This window comes from Entelurus aequoreus, linkage group LG05, assembly GCF_033978785.1.
Source record: "Entelurus aequoreus isolate RoL-2023_Sb linkage group LG05, RoL_Eaeq_v1.1, whole genome shotgun sequence".
Classification (NCBI taxonomy): Eukaryota; Metazoa; Chordata; class Actinopteri; order Syngnathiformes; family Syngnathidae; genus Entelurus; species Entelurus aequoreus.
This window is the reverse complement of record NC_084735.1, coordinates 62,342,911-62,353,552: the sequence shown is the minus strand read 5'-3', so window position 1 is coordinate 62,353,552 and position 10,642 is coordinate 62,342,911. Positions and strand designations below refer to the sequence as shown.

Below are 10,642 nucleotides of genomic sequence, written 5' to 3'. Positions count from 1 at the left end.
GTGATTTTTGGAGTTTGGTTTTTTTACCAAAGAGTTTTGTTCGCGTTTTTTTATGTGTGCGAATTTGGTGAGTTTTGAAGCATGTTAAGGGGGGCAAAGTAGTCCGCAAAGCTGCGGAAGAATAATAATAAAGAATAATAAAACCTTACAATTTCAATAGGGTCCTTTCGTCCCATTGCAAAAGGACTCCCTTTGGGATTCCTTTTGAAATGGTCCTGTGCGGACCCTAAATATATAATTCATTTCTAAAAGGCGCGTGCACACACACACTCACACACACAGTAATAATAGACTAAAGCTGAGTAATGCCGACGACAGTGTGGCACTGTAACCTGAATGTAAAGCATTTGAAAGCATGTCCCACTAAGCTACTTCTTCAAGGGAAACTGCACTTATGCATCCTAATAGTAAATATATGCGATCAAAAGTCTGCTTACAATAGAGCTTATGGGAGTCACTCTATTCTGCCTATAGAACTCTTAGAAAAACATCTCCATTAAAGTTTTACATACATGCTGTTAAGTATGTATGTAATGCCCACTGCTCCCCAAGGGGATGGGTCAAATGCAGAGGACAAATTTCACCACATCTAGTGTGTGTGTGACAATCATTGGTACTTTAATCTTTTTAATGTAGTAAAAGGCACACTTATAATAACGTAATATTTACGTATTTTGCTCATTTTGAGCATACGTGGCTCATTAATTTAAAAAAATGCATTACAATGTTCGCTTTTTTCTTCCACAACATCACTGATTATTAATCACTGCAGACTTCATGAGAGATAAACATAATAAAACATAACTTACAATACAATGTCTGCTGTCATAAGGATGCTGACTTATAGAATCTTGTTAAATTCCCGTTCAGATGAAGAATGACTCAATCCTTGCCAAGGGGGTTGGAACCAAGCATCTTTCCGTGTCTTTCTCGCAATTTCCGGCTCTAAATTGGCTGTCAAAGTGACCAATTTGTCGGATTACGTCTTCTTCCTTCTACTATCAAGGTGCAAGGCATTATTTATCCAATCCATCCATCCTTCAATTTTGTACTGTCTGTCCCTTTTGGGGTCATGGGGAGGGCTAGAGCCTACCCCAGCTGCACTTGGCAGAAGGCAGGATACACCCTGGACAAGTCGCCACCTCATTGCACGGCCAAGACAGACAAGGACAATTTAGTGTTGCCAATCAGCCTATCATGTCTGTGCATGTCTTTGGAGGTGGGAGGAAGCTGGAGTACCCAGAAAGGAACCCACGCAATCACGGAGAGAAACTCCATACAGAGAGACCTCGAGCCAAGGAATCCAACCCAGGTCCTTTTTGTGAGGCACGAGCACTAACCCCTGCACCACTGTGCTGCCAGCATATTCAGGATCTACAATATATTTCCACGAGCTCTGACGCGAGAGAGCAGCTCACCAGCCATTGATGTCAACATAGCCAAACTAGCTAGTGATCACAGCGCTGCTATAATTTGTCAGCATTAGCGCTTGTAATAACAATATCACTAACACTTGGTTAATATTTAAGTCGTAAAATGTAAATGGAGTATTGTTGGCGCTTTTTGAATGGTTGTTTACTTGGACCTCTTATTGGCTCCATTTTAAGCAGACTTTTATGTATGCTTAATTAGAAGTTGGAATTCATTAAAAAAAAATTATAAAAAAAAAAATATATATATATATATATATATATATATATATATATATATATATATATATATATATATATATATATATATATATATATACTGTATGTCATCTTGTCTTTCATATTGATTGGGAACAAAAGGCAAAATTCCAAAAAAAGTGCAGTTCCCCTTTAAAATAAAATCCCCTTTGTTTCCATAAAAGTAATTTCCTCTTAAGATATATATATGCTTCTAGTCCTCACACGAGAAAAAGCCTCTTAAGATCCTTTAAACGAATACGGCGTCGCCTCAGAAGAGCTGCAGCAACACATCGGGTCCCCAGTCCAAGGCTGTCTGAGCCACCGCGAACACTGCCGCTCCCAGCGTCGCCGACAGCCCCAACACGGCCATCTTCACCATCCTGCTCCCCTTCCCCCAACGCTGGCCTCCGTCCCGGGGCAAAGCCTCATCCAAGCCTGAGTGACGAGCTGCTACGAGCACAAATCAGGGGGCGGGGGGGTGATGGCAATACATTGTTTGTCCAGTGGGGGAATGCTGCAGCATATTTTAGATTGCATACATTGAAAGGAACCTGGTAGGGATAATGCACCTTTTTGTCCTTATCTGCTATATTTACATTTACACTTGATGGGATGGTCTACAGCATTTGTTTACTTGTTATTGATTGGCCTCTGGTCTCTGATAATTATTTGACTACTTTATTTAGTACTAGAGAGAATTATTACCTTGTTGGGAGGATGTAGTTAGGCGCTGGAGTACTGAGTCTGGTCTCTGGTGGAGCGTCGCAAGCTGAAACGTCTTGAAGTTACTCATTGATTGGCTGCGGAAGAACACATAAAAAAGTTGTGCGTCAGTCAAGGAAGGCTTCTTTACGCAGGGCCTTTAACCTTCCTCACCTTTTACGAGACCGCAGCTCCGCCCGCTCGGCCAGCAAGGAGGGAGGGAAGCGGACAAACAGCTCCTGCGACTGGCCGATGAGGCGCTCATATGGGAGGTCCTGGGGGATGCGCGAGAGGAGGTGGTGCACCATGGCCATGTCACATTCCGTCTGCTTCACCTCCTTCTCCCTGTGCAACACGATCTGTTGAGTTGGAGGAGGAAGAGGAGGACGTTTCATCCATGAAGCTGCTCAGTGAGGTCAGACATGGATCACACACTACAGTAAATGTAAGAGTGAACCAGTCAATTGAAGAAGCATGAACTACATTCTATATATCATGTAACAAACGGCATTTCACATGCTTACCGTAGCAGCTAGGTAGATGGGCATCATGGGGTGAGAGGCCAAGAAGAAGTCGAAGAGTCTCAGTGTGAGTTTGGGCTCCAACAGGACATGTCCATACCACGTGATGAGCCAGGACAAAGCAAAGATGGTCCCCACCTCCGCTCTAAGAGAAAACACAAATAAAACAGTGCTGTTATGTCTGCAAACACCCGAAGAAACACAAGGACACAAATAGTGAATACACCAAAGCAATGGTTTGACTGTGCGTCCAGGTCAGCAATTTACCGCCCTCTAGAGGCAATCATGCACATTACGTTGATGTTTTTTTCACCTGATCATGAAGTCATGAAGCTCCTTGTCCACTTCTTCCAATAAAGGCATCAAATAGTTTAAAATATGTTTGGTGCTGTCCATTGTGGGGTCCATGAAATCCCTAAAAAGTTATTGTATTGTAAAGAGAAGTGTTTTTCTTTTAACATACAAATAAATTACTACCTGAGGTGATATTTGGATAAGGTGTGCAGCATTGCGATGGTCATCCGCTCACCAACAACCAGTAACAGCGTGACCGCCACGTCGTGGTAGCCCTGGTAGTAGTTCAGCTGGGGGTTGCATCTTAAAACCTCTAGTATGACGTCAATGAGCTGTTCTTGTAGAACATCTCTTTCTGTAGACAGCATACCTTAGAAAGAAGAAACCGCAAACTGAAATCAATTTCTGGAGGTTGCTGGATCGGTCTCATGCTGTTTTTTGTAAATTGATTTAAAAAAAAAAAAACAGTACACAGACATTTCGGGAAGCGCTTCATGGATCTCCTGACATCCATGACAATCTGGTTGTAGTCCTTTTGGTTCTCCCGTCCAGCTCTCCCTGTTATACAATATTGTACTATGCATGGCATTTATTTAAATCTACATATAATTCTGTGAAGTACTAACCAGGTTTATAAGGCAGTTCATATACATTGATGTTAAGTAGTTTAGGCCACACTCTTCTCCGCAGTTCATCTGTAAACAGTCCTCCTTTGCTGGTGGCAGCCCTCTGGAGGGTCTCAATATCCACCGGATCACTGAAAAAGACACTGTTTAGAAAAATTGCCTTTACGCTTATTACCGCTTATTATACCAACAGGATCTCTGCAAGTCAACAAGTCAAATTAAAACATTTTAAGATTTAACATTCATATGGACAAAAAAGTACAGAGACAAAGGAAAATCAGAGGGCCAGAATGAATTGTAAATTTAATAATTAACACTGTTCTTTCACATTGGAAAATTACATGGTTAAACCAACTAAATACACCAAAAGCTTCTCTATACTAAACTAATTGGAAAAAATATCAGCAATCATCATAACAGCATTTTTCAGATTTGCCATACCAGATTTCATACAGAAGGTGCAGTGTGCACGGAATATCAAGTGCTTTCATGTAACAACAACCAGAACGTCAGCACTGGTAGAGGAAAGCACAACAATACATTGTCTGTAAAAGAGACTGTTAGCATCTCTGCTAAATCTAAATGGTCAACTTTTGCAGTGTATTGCGGCTGTCGGAAATGAGCAAACAGATAAAGACATCTACAGCGCTATTAGGCCCAATCCCTACACCCCCTCACCCACTACCACTACACCCTCCAAATTAAGTAAAAAGGGGGAGAGCTTTGTAATCTTCCCTAGGAATTGGGACACCACTCGCTACGTCACTGCATAGTTTACGTTCGGGGACGTACACGACTACATAGTTAGGTTTGCACATAGATCCCACCGAGAGTCTTACCGACACCAATATTTTGATACCAAAATGTATATCGTTATGTATTTCAATACTTTTTGATTGGACCACAAAAAATGTCATTATTGGCTTCATTTTAACAGAACCTTTATGATAAAACGTATGATTAAACATGTTTCTTATTGCACCTAATTGACAATTAAAAAAGATTGCAATTAAAATTAAAAGGCACATTAAACACATTGGGTTTTTACTATTGCACTCAAACAACAGTTTCCACTTATTTTACATAATAGATAAAGCCTGTCACAATCTAGAATTAGGTCAGAATAGAATAGAAAGCTTTATTGACATTGTATTGAATGCTTCATGATTTATGGTTGCCAATATTGAGCTGTGCTTTAAGACAAATAAAATACATAGCAAACTGTGAAAACAAGGCTAAAAATACACAAATAAGACAAGTAGCATGTAAAACACACATTGTTAAAGATAAAACACAAATGAAACGGTTGGAATTTGTTACAAAATTCAGTCAATTAACTTGCATTATTTTACATTACATGGGCGGTTTGGACTGCTCTAATAACTTTCAACAAGCCAACCAGGTGTATGCATGTCTCGTATCTACAGAATATGTGCATTGGGGAAGCTGTTAACAATATTACCTGCCACCCTTTAAACTCCTTGTGCAGGTCAGAATGTTTGTTATTTAAATGTTTATCTAAAATTGAAGCAACGGTGGTAATGGTGAAGCATGTTTTAAAGCAGCACGGTACTTCCGTGTTCAAAGCATCACATTTATTGACAGTTCTGAAGCCCAAATACCTTCATATTGCCTTTCACGCAGCCTTTTTCTTAACCTGTAGACTTGCTGTTTTTTTGTCATTCTTTTGGACGATCATTATGATTTTATGTGCTCAGTGTGTTTTGGCACACGAACACGCCGCTCCACAACTCAGCAACGTCACCGCCGCACGGCAGCACATATGGATGAAAAATAACTACGGTTGTTTTCCAAAGGCAGTAAAACTTTTTTTAATTCATTAGAAGAGTGGTAGTTTATTAGTTGCGGTGTACTGTACAATCCTATAATCCCACAATTAGACAACAAACATAGCAATGAACTTAACGGGTGAGCTCGTTTTTGTTTTTGTTTTTTTTACATTCATCATGCTTCGGTTGATGAATAAACAAAGAACTACACGGAGAAGACGCCGTCATCTACGACTGTTGTATCTTCTGAATTTTTTTAAGGTATGTAACGTTAATATTTTCACATTTGCAACCTTTAAAGTTTTAGAATTTTAGTATTATCATTTAGTATTTTAGCCTAACTTTAGCTAGCGTGGCTAACATTACAAATTAATGTTCCAAACTAACATGTAATATATTATATACAGTGTTTCCCACACATTCATTTATTTGTGGCGGCCCGCCACGAAAGAATTACATCCGCCACAAATAAAATAAAAATTTAAAAAAATATTTTTTTTTTTTTTGTCCTGTCCAGCTTCTCAGGCACTCAGGCAAATCATATAGTTGATGTAGATGCCCATATAGGCTGTTCAGATTTACTTTACAAAAGAGAAGTGTAGGATACTTCTCTTGTTACCTTATTTGCATTTGACCACTACTGTTTTCTGTTTATTTGTTACTGACTGTGGCAGGACAACCTCTGCCTCTGTTTCACTTTATGTTGCTGGTAAATAATATGGTTGTAGTAGTAGGCAAAAGTTAAATTATTTAGTATGCACTAATTAAAGGGGCAGAGCTTTAAGAGACATTTTAGCTGTTATATTTTATAAGATATATTTTTTGTAAGAACCACAATTAATAAAAATATTTCAGTGAATAACTTATTGTTCAAATTTGTATATAAATATGTACATAAAGTGTTGTAATTATATTGTAAAATGGATGGATGGATGGATGGACGTTTAAAACAAAACTGTTATTAATTAGTAAGTATACATTTTTTTTAGCCTTTTTAGAGAAAATCATATCATTGTAGTAAATTATGCAAATTACTCAATGATGTCATGGTGACCACGCCCATAGCCACCGCCACAGGTATCTTGGCAGTTTATGGGAAACACTGATATAACTTGTGCAGAAATTGTGCATTTTTCTCAGGCCCTACCTGAGCGTGTCAGCATCTGAAATGCCTCACTCTGAAGGGCTAGATTCATACACCCACTACTCCTCGTTATGCCCACTACCCATACATGCAAAGACTCATTGGGACACCACTTCACGGGAACGCGCAAAGCGTAGGCATAGGGCTCAAAAGTAGGGTGAGGGGGTGGGATTGGGCCTAACTGTATCTGCGCAAAGTTGTGAAAAACAGAGTGCAGACAGAGCGATTGTCTAACAAGAAAGAAAGCGATTATGGCTTGCAAACCGCAAACAAAATTTAGATGTGAATAGTGTGGACAACATTCAAATTTGCTCAGCTCATTTTGTATCTGGTATGTATGAATACATTTTTAGCTGTTCTTGTGACTTTTTTGATAACATATTTTAATAAAGAAGGACTAGTTTTTATTTAAGCGTGACAAGATGAATTTCGCAAATCTTGCTTGCTTTCCTCACCCCATCAAAAATTTTAAAACACACAACCTTTATAGCTTTTAATTTCAGTTGCTGTATAAACTTGCAGAAAGAAATTAGGCATGAAAAGCTGACCTGAATTTTTTGTAATAAATAATAGAAATAATATGAGAATTATCTTTTCTTTTTATAGTTTTACTGTTGTGAGTACACTTCTACCACAGAGAAACGAGTGTGTGCTTACTGTATGTAATAGTTTGATTTCACTAGTAAACATTTCGTATTGATCTACCTCGGAAAATGACACCACTTTACCCACATAACACTCCTTTGGGGGGTTAAGTTCATCCTTGTATAGTTGTGCAAGTGTTTGTGGCGTTTCAGTATCTTTTGGACATGGACATATCCTGGATTTTTGACTTTTACATTATGATTCCATTCACTTTCACCGCAATGTTTACAAACCCTTCCCTCCACATCCGGGTCCGAAACACTTTATATAGTTTCCATCCACCGGAGCCATAAATCGTTGAACTTTCAATCACCCATCTTATGCAAGTAATTCGGCTTTGCTGTGGGCTTTTATTTAGTTTTCTGCGCTGCTATGCTCAGCTGTAACAACACAATGCTGCGCACGCAGCCCACTAGCTGATGGTGCGTGATATATTCCGACCGGGGCAGCACAGGTACTTTGGTTCCGTTTTGTAGTTACAATATAGCGCCCTCAAAAATATATAAACATTTAAAAGCAAGACTGAAGTTTATGCATGTTTTAAATATAAGTAACGTTAATATATTTTAAGACGTTTCAAATTCTCATTTAAAACCTTTTCTGAGATTTTAGGAGAATTGTAGACATTTAAGGCCTTAAATTCAAATAGTTGGATTTAAGACATTTTAAGACCCCGCGGGAACCTTAGCCGTGTTTTGTGTGTTTTGACAATAGTGCTGTGTGTGTGTTTTCTTCTCTTCTTTTACTTTTGGTGTAAATCCCTTTGTGCCCATGTTCAGTTCAGTTTCAGTTTATTTCGAACATGCAATGTAATTACACATTTCCAGGTGTTTCATTACAGCACTTCCAAAAAGGAGTAGGAAGAAGCAGAGCTTATTTAATGCTACCCCTTTTAATACCATAGCAATTTTATCCAATTTTGTTGTTCTCTGTAACAGAACAGTGAACAAATAAATAATATACAATTAGAGCTGGGCGATATATCGATATATGCGATATATCGCGGGTTTGTCTCTGTGCAATATAGAAAATGACTATATCGTGATTTTCGAGTATACGTTCTCACGCAGTTGCTTTTAGCTGCTGGCATTACACTACATGCTCTCCTCGCTCTTTCCTGTGTCTCCTTCTCACAGACAGACAAGCGCACCTTCTTACACACTTCACATACTGTCACGACATACGTCACATACGTATATGCCCTCGCGCAGCAAAGAGGTAGCAGCATGGGTAACGTTAGCTGTGATGCTAGCGTAGCCGTGTGAGTGGTAATACGAGAGAGAGAAGGTGCGAATCTGGTAACAAATTAAGGAATAATTAATTCCCCCAAAAAACAGCAGGGGGTCCATCGTCTGGCGGTGGTTTGGCTTCAAGTGGGAATATGTCGAACAGACAACCGTAATTTGTCAAGTGTGGGGCAAAAGCGTTGCTAAAAAAAAGTAGCATTACTGCTAATATGTAGCATCATTTGAAAAGTCACCTGCTAGAGAATGAAGAGTGCTTACTCCGCATGTCAACATCTCCGTTCGGTGCCACACGCCCACACCATCAAAATGCCGAGGCAAACATTTCCAGATCAACGCCGTATGAAAAAAATAGTGATTTTTTTAGTTGTGATTTCCTTCTCTGCATGAAAGTTTTAAAGTAGCATATATTAATGCAGTATGAAGAATAATGTTTTAATGTAGACACATAGAATCATCATACTGCTGTGATTATATGCATCAAGTGTTCATTCAAGGCTAAGGCAAAATATCGAGATATATATCGTGTATCGCGATATGGCCTTAAAATATTGCGATATTTAAAAAAGGCCATATCGCCCAGCCCTACATACAATAGTAAGAAAACAAATATTAAATACATAAATAATCATTGTCTCAATAAAAATAAAAAAAGGGTTCAAGATGTTCATCATAATTCTTGTTCTGTGTACTTTGTGAACACTTGTAGTTTGAAAAGTCACTTAAACTGAATCATATCGGTGCTTTGTTTGATTTATTTGGTTAATCCATTCCATAATTTAATTCCACATACAGATATGCTAAAGGTTTTAAAAGTGTTGTATGTGCATACAAATGTTTTAAATTAGATTTTCCTCTAAGGTTATGTCTCTTCTTTTGTTGAGAAGAATTGTTGTACATTCTTGGGTAGCAGGTTATAGTTTGCTTTATACATAATTTTAGCTGTTTGATAATGCACCAAATCGTTGAATTTCAATAATTGGGATTTAATAAATAAAGGGTTTGTATGTTATGTATGAACTGTACGAACAGTTATATACATTTAATAAAGTTTGATTGATTTAAAGATTAACACTGACAGTATTAATGTTTTATAAAGAGCTATCAACTTCTGACAAGTTCAGCTGATTGTGTGGTTTTGTTTGATTACCAGATGAAATCGATCACATCATCACAATGTTCACCTGTTCAAAGCCTGATGTATCTCAGCCAACTTCTGCTTTTTCCCACAGTTCACATCTGTTAAGGGAGGTAGGTAGATGTGAGACTGCCACGTAGGCGACACTAGCAAACTTAAATTATACAGTACTTGAATGAGATACAATGTCATTATAAAAAAACAAGCTAATGTAATGGCTGAGAAAACAGCTAGAAATGTTTACCTTGCTAGCTAAACTGTTGGGTTGACTTACCTCTCTCGACAGGTAACACCTCAACTCCTACGCTATTAAGTTTCTTTCTCTTGGGCTTTTTCATTCCCTATTAAAATATCATTGCCGCACAAAGAAGTCGTTGTTTCCAGGCCAACACTAGTTCATTCAGCTTGTAAAATCATTCATGACATCGACCGTCACTTCTACGTCTTACCAGACTTCGCGTCAGCTGAGGCTGACAGTGGCACAACCTACACACACTTAAAACTACGAGGCTTGGCGACGATTGGTCAAAAACTGAACGTGACTAAGAAGTTGAAGATGATTGGTCGGTTGACAGAATGTGGTCTCAAGCAAACTTGACTGTGCTGTAGTTCTTTGAAGCCGCAGTGATATGGTGTAATTGTTAACGATATAATATCTCATTAAGTATAGCACTGATTGACACAAAACATTATTTTACCAACGACACTCTGTTGTGTTAAACATTTAATTCACCATAGACGCTTTATTTGCCGTATTATTCATCCACCTTTTTGAACAACTCGCTCCTGACATCTAGTGGATTAAAATCACATTTTAACCAATAAAAAAATGCTTTACATCAAGGCAATGTTAAGCAAATGTCAGTAA

At 38.5% G+C, this 10,642-nt stretch overlaps 1 protein-coding gene across 6 annotated transcripts; it reads right to left on the bottom strand.

Annotated features, from left to right (window-relative positions):
* Positions 1–1,732: 1,732 nt before the first annotated feature.
* On the bottom strand, positions 1,733–10,258 carry zgc:63863 (uncharacterized protein LOC393372 homolog). Of its 6 annotated transcripts, none has more exons than XM_062048540.1 (10): positions 10,049–10,258; positions 9,821–9,875; positions 3,814–3,956; positions 3,665–3,763; positions 3,371–3,557; positions 3,207–3,308; positions 2,897–3,038; positions 2,547–2,731; positions 2,376–2,470; positions 1,733–2,120 (listed from the first exon to the last, which is right to left on the bottom strand). In XM_062048540.1, the coding sequence occupies exons 1-10, from the start codon at positions 10,110–10,112 to the stop codon at positions 1,939–1,941; spliced, it is 1,254 nt and encodes a 417-aa protein (XP_061904524.1). In that variant the 5' UTR covers positions 10,113–10,258; the 3' UTR covers positions 1,733–1,938. The 6 variants fall into 6 exon arrangements, with proteins under 6 accessions (XP_061904524.1, XP_061904525.1, XP_061904527.1 ...); XM_062048541.1 differs by having other exon boundaries at positions 1,733–2,117; XM_062048543.1 differs by having other exon boundaries at positions 3,665–3,745; positions 10,049–10,257.
* Between the last annotated feature and the right edge of the window lie 384 nt (positions 10,259–10,642).

What these genes read in the sequence shown, in the direction of transcription:
- zgc:63863 (XM_062048540.1), bottom strand. Translation starts at nt 10,112, where the DNA reads ATGAAAAAGCCCAAGAGAAAGAAACTTAATAGCGTAGGAGTTGAGGTG. An exon ending in GGTGTTACCTGTCGAGAGAG is followed by an intron (nt 9,876 to 10,048) that starts GTAAGTCAACCC and finishes CTCCCTTAACAG; the next exon opens with ATGTGAACTGTGGGAAAAAG. An exon ending in GAGCTGCGGTCTCGTAAAAG is followed by an intron (nt 2,471 to 2,546) that starts GTGAGGAAGGTT and finishes GTTCTTCCGCAG; the next exon opens with CCAATCAATGAGTAACTTCA.